General features: G+C 31.6%; 1 protein-coding gene across 1 annotated transcript; it reads right to left on the bottom strand.

Annotated features, from left to right (window-relative positions):
* Positions 1-308: 308 nt before the first annotated feature.
* Positions 309-1,927, bottom strand: LOC107912919 (uncharacterized). The gene has a single exon (XM_041106378.1). The coding sequence runs from the start codon at positions 1,784-1,786 to the stop codon at positions 1,298-1,300; it is 489 nt and encodes a 162-aa protein (XP_040962312.1). The 5' UTR covers positions 1,787-1,927; the 3' UTR covers positions 309-1,297.
* Between the last annotated feature and the right edge of the window lie 4,187 nt (positions 1,928-6,114).

The following is a 6,114-nucleotide window of genomic DNA, read 5'->3' on the forward strand; positions in this document are numbered from 1 at the left end:
ACACAATTTTATAATATGAATGGCAATTCTATTGCTTAAATTAACTAATTATATTTTTAGCCAAAAAATTATTACATTTTTTAAGTGTATAATTATAATTTCATTTACAAAATACAAATAGCTCAACGCTCGAAATTTTTAATCAATATAAAGCTTTTAAATGCAATTAATATAACACCATATTCATGTTTAAAAATTTTAAACGTTTAAATAAAATTTATTTATTTTATCTTTATTGTGTGTAAAATTAATAAATTATTCATATTTATTTTACGATATAGGAATTTTTGTTGGATGAAGTGCTCAAGTACATTGTAAATAATAGACTAAAACGGCATGCAATTTATCGTACTATCTGACTCCAAAAAACTTAAGAAAACTATAACTACCGAAATAAAACGAAATTATTCATTCAGTAGCTAAATAAATAACCTTGTTTTGTACCCTACAATCAACTCTATTAGACACACACATATTGCTCATGTCCTTTAAGCGCCTGCTGTCCAATGAATTTTCAAAGCAATATCTTCAAGTATTCTGCCAATGCTTTTGTCTTTACTTTTAATTAAGCACGGATACATGCCTTTCGCCCAGATAGCTGACACTAATTCATGAAACAAATTGAAATCCTTCTACTATACCTGAAAAGAGTAATAATCATTTGCAGCCCTCAACAATGAAAGCAAAACCAGCAGCATTGGAACCTGATTTACGCCACGCCAGATGGATTTCAAAAGGTCTTCCTGTTTCAATCACTACTTCCAATATTGCTGCCGCTAGTGCTTGGTTTTCTCATTATGCTTCTTCATTACTCTTTACTCTTTTCTCTGTTATCTTTTTTCCAGGAAAACTTTTTCCGCCGCTTGAATAACTTCCTTCACCAGCAACTGGGTTCAATTTATTTTATTCCCCCATTAAATCTCACTTTATTCCTGATAACCAACCCAGATACCCCATAAAAAAAAAGATGATTATAATCCTCAATACACATCTGCAGAGCACACACAAGTCATCAACTCCACCAATTCTTTTCTTGATTCTGAAATCCTAGGAAGGCAGTCCGTAAAAATTTTCCAAGGGAAACATTAGCGATGGAGGAAGTGCCCAAAGCTTAGCCCAGGAAAAAATTATTGTAATTCAATATTAATTCAAAAACAAAAGGAAAAATTTTAAATCAAAATTAAAGTTAATAATAAAAAAAAGAAGCAAAAAATTCACTTAACAAAATAGCTACAAATTTTTTTTTTTACATATTTTTAATTCATAATTATCAAAATTGAAATATATGACAACTAATTTACTCTGGAATAGTAAGCAGCATCGGTCGCCAAGCTCTCCTTAATAACCTGTACCGAAACGACGTCGTTACTGGCGTCAAAGTACCAGATCTCCGATCTGAAAACCTTTCACTGGAACTACTGGTAACCGGCAATAAATCTTCCGTTACTTCTTCGCAGATTTTATCATCACTCTCTCTTTCTTCAAACGGCGGCGATGCCACGAAGAGTTCCTTCAATTTTCGCCGGCTTTTTTTACCATTGGAGTTCTTCTTGCTGTCGGCGTTGGAGGTGTTTGGCTGTGGCGGAGGTGAAGGAGGAGGATCCAAGTTATCAGTCTGGCGGCGATGAAAACGTCGACGGTCGGTGGCAGAAGAGCGGTTAAGAAGCATGCGGAGCGTTTTGCGACGGCGGAGGTGAACGACGGGGCTGGTGGTGGGACTGCGACCTGGGCTTCCGGCGACGGCACACTGAGTTGCGAGAAGCTTGAATTTGTGCAGAGTGGCCATTTCTGTTTGAAGCGCGTTTTCTGTCTCAAGTAAGCAGAGGATTTAGAGAGAGAAGGGAAAGAGAATGAGATCTCAAAGAGAAAGGTGTTCTTCGGGTCATTATTTAAAATAAAATAAAATAAATATTAATTTATTAAAAGAAATTGGAAGAATAAAAAGGGTAAAGGGAGAAGCTTTTTGTTTGGATCGTGGGATGGTCCTTATCTATCTCAATCTGTTTGGCCTTTTTTGTAAATTTATATTGGTAGTACACGTGGAATGCAATAATTACTTTTTTCAAGGTAAAATATCTGTAAAAATAAAAATAAACCATCTACAAATACTGATAACTCAAAATTACAATCGAACTCACGGTGTGCAGGATTTCATGTAAAATCATACTATACCAGAAAAAGCAAACAGCACTTGTATTAGGTCTCCATTGTTTAGTATTATTTTTAGAATAAAAAATATTTTTAAATAAATTACTTTTTTAAAGATAAATATTTTTTTCAAATAAAAATTTAGTTCAAAAGTATTTTTTTGAGAAGTTCTTTTAAAAGTAGTTTTTTTTCTAAAAATATTTTTAAAAAGTATTGCTAAATTAAGTTAAATCACCTCGAATCGTAAATCCCGTTCTTGCTCTAGTGATGATGAACATTGCATAACGAACTTGAAAACAACATGTATACAATTGTTAGAAAATAAAACAATCAAAATATATGATAGAAGACTCGAGAAACCTGAACATAAAAGTTTTGGAAAAACAGGACTCTAGCTTGAGAGTACCTCCTCAAAGGAGGATCCAAAGGAAAGCTTTATTGTTAATCTAAGATTTAAAAAAAAAAAACTATTTAAAAAATACATGATTTTTTAATGGTAATTAAATTTTAAAAACTAAAAATACTGAAAATTACAGTTTTCAACCATATTTTTTTAATTAAATAAACCACCTACATAGTTTGATTTTTGTATTATAAATTTATAGACTTTATAAGTGTATGTAAGTAATTGATGTCATCTTATTAAATTTAGTCAATTCATGTAAATCGAATCATTGATTCAGGGTGAGTTTGGATAGGCGGTGCGTTTAGCTGCGGTTAGTGTAAAAACAGTGGTAGCGGTGAGATTAAATACTGTAGTGATACTGTAGCGTGAGATAAAAAGTAAGCTAAACGCACCGCACCACAGTCAATCGCCCATCCAAACGAAGCCTCAGTAAATATCTTTTAATTTATATATTTTCTGAAAAAAAAAAAGGAGAGTAGAGTGAAGTAATTGGAGAAGAGTGATGAAAAGTCCAAGGTTTGGAGGGAATAAGAGCGTGGATTGTACTTCAATCACCCAATGGAGGCTAACTACAAAATTACAAATCAGAACGTTATTTTCTAAAGCCGTTAACTACCCCCATTTAATATTATATTCTTTCTTTCTTTTTTCTATTTACTTTGGACATTATTTGCATCATCTTTCATCATTTTTTCGTGATATTATATTATTAACTTAAAATACTTTATTCAATTAATTTCATGAATCAATTCAATATTAATATTAATATTATTAGAATCGAATTAAATGGTTTAACCGATCAGATTAAGTATCGATCATTATGTTGGTCTGGACAAAAAGATTAAACCAAAAACTGTTCAAAATTAGTTGGACAAAAAATTAATAGTTGAACTAATATTATAAAATTTTTAATTTTCATTATTTATTTAATTATTATTGGACTAATAGTTGAACTAAGTAAATCGAAAATCAATAGTTTAATCAATTTGATCTTCGATCCGATTATTGAAATATTAAAAAAATGACTAAAATTTTTTTATTTAGAAAATAACAACTATTATTATGAGAATATTTTTTGTTTTTATTTTATATATTTTTTCATTAAATCTATAAATAACGAGATTTAAACTTTACTTATACTAGATCATGTACCAAACCATGCATTGGGAAATATAAAGTTTTAAACATAATATATGTGTTAATATAATGAAATGATTAAATGAATTTAGAGTTAAAATTAAATTATTATTATTATTATTATTATTACAATACATGCTAAGACATGACATTAAAATAATATAAAATGATACAAATCATTAAGTGAATATATCATAAAAATGTTATGATAAGAGCCAAGGAGGTGACACTCAAAAGGTTGTCTTTCCTAGTGGTCCAATCACTCGAAGCAAGGCACGACAATTAAAATCAAAGATGAATGCTTTTGTTCAAGACTTTGTTGCGACAAATTTAATTCGTCATGTTCGTGACATTGATAAATACGGGAATGCAATTCACTGGACCAATCTTGGAATAGTAAAAGCTCATAAATTGGTGGATTAATTTTTTTATGTATCTTATTATTATTATTATTTACTTAATTCTCATTGGTTGGGACACATCATTTATGAGTTAAGTAATTTTATTGGTTAGGTTATTATTTATTTATTTTCTTAGATAATTTTAAAGAGTTTTATTAGGATTCAATTACTCTTTAAAGAGTTTTTATTAGGATTCAATTACTCTTGAAAGAGTTTTATTAGGATTCAATTACTCTTGTAATTTGCCTATAAATAGGCTTGTTTTCTACACATTGAAAGGGGAATAAAAAAGAAGAGTATTTGTTTTCTTTCAAATTTGTGTGAGGTAAATTTTTTAGAGTAGAGTGATTCTTCTCTTGCTATTTAGTTTGGAGTTTGTTACTTTTCGAGAGTATTTCGGAGTTGCAAATATTCAAATTTCTTTCCCATCCATCGGTGTTTCTAGAGGTTCTTCTTCTAGGGGTTTCGTAGGGAGCCGCTCAATCATTGGCGTTTTTGGTTACAAGTTAACCAAGGGTTCCATAGGGCAAATCTATCCTTTTTTATTTTATTTATTTATTTATTATTTAACTAATTTTATTTATTCTCGTTTTATTTCTAATTTGTGTTTCTCTTGTGCCTAGATCCGGGATTTCGCATCAGTTGGTATCAGTTTCAGGCCATTCGGTGTTATTTTTGAAGCTAAAATCATATCTGAAACGAGTCAAAATATCAAAAACACTTTTCACCGGTTTCGTCGATTTAAAAAAAATTAGTTAATAAAAAAAACACTTTTCAATTTTTTTTGAAAATCTTAAGACACCGAACGTTTCTGATTTTTGTTTTTTTAAATTGGGTAGAGTTTTCTTAAGTTTTCTTTTTATTAAAGCTTTTCTTTGACTCTAGAGTTAGGGATCGTTGCAGGTCTACGTTTTTTTTTCTCTTACGCTTTCTAACACATTGTTTTTTCTTGTGTTAGCAGATATTAAAGGCACGCACAATTCCTTCATCCGTGTAGCCTCCATTACAAATTGCATCGTCAAGTTTATTGGCCTCTTAGAGCAATTAGGGCCTTCATTGTTTCTTTGACGTTTGCACCTTCGTTATTTGATCTTGATTAGTAACCCTCTCCAAACATATTTACAAGTTTTGAATCATTCAGAGAGTTATTCTTTTGAGAGCTAACGAGTGAGGTTATTATTATTTTTTCTTTCTTGTTCTTGTTTGTTTGATCTTTCACAGATACCATGCCACTCACTAGATCCCAAACTAGTAAAAATGAAGAGGATGAGCAAAAAAGAGAGAATGATCCTTTGGTCGAGTTGTTACAAAAAGAGATGAAAAAGTTGCAAACTCAGGTCGAACATCGCATGACCCAGATGTTACAAGAGTAAATGGAGTATCTTGATACAAAACTTACAACTCAAGAGAGATACATTGCCGATAATTACAAGAAGTTGAATGAAGCCTTTATAAGCCGATCAAATTCGCGAGATCGAACTTTTAAACGAAGGGAGGACCATGTTTTTTATGATGACTTTGAGTCCGAGTATGTACCTAGAGAAAGAGTGGAACGAAACAATGACACCCCCAAACCAAAATTTCCTTCTTTCTCAGGGAAGAATGATCCTGATGCTTACCTTGATTGGGAGGAAAAGATGGAAGCAGTCTTTGCTTGTTACAATTACTCTGATGAGAAAAAGGTAACATACGCTGTCGCTGAGTTCATTAATTATGCACTAACATGGTGGAATCAATTATGTAAAAGCAGGATTCTTTATAGAGAACAACCTGTTACTACTTAGGTTGAAATGAAGCGCATCTTGCGAAAACGGTTTGTTCCACCATACTATTATCGAGAACTCCATCAAAGACTCCAACATCTTGTTCAAGGAGATAGATCTGTGGATGACTACTACAAAGAGATGGAGACTATTCAGATTAGAGCCAATCTTGTTGAAGAGGTTGAGGTAACTATGGCTAGATTCCTTGCCGGCCTAAAGCCTGAGATTGCAAATCGAGTTGAGTTACAACACTACATGG

The sequence above is a fragment of the Gossypium hirsutum genome, chromosome D11 (genome assembly GCF_007990345.1).
Source record: "Gossypium hirsutum isolate 1008001.06 chromosome D11, Gossypium_hirsutum_v2.1, whole genome shotgun sequence".
NCBI classification, from domain to species: domain Eukaryota; kingdom Viridiplantae; phylum Streptophyta; class Magnoliopsida; order Malvales; family Malvaceae; genus Gossypium; species Gossypium hirsutum.

Bases quoted from the DNA above. Each gene is read 5' to 3' on its own strand.
- LOC107912919 (XM_041106378.1), bottom strand. From the start codon at position 1,786: ATGGCCACTCTGCACAAATTCAAGCTTCTCGCAACTCAGTGTGCCGTC.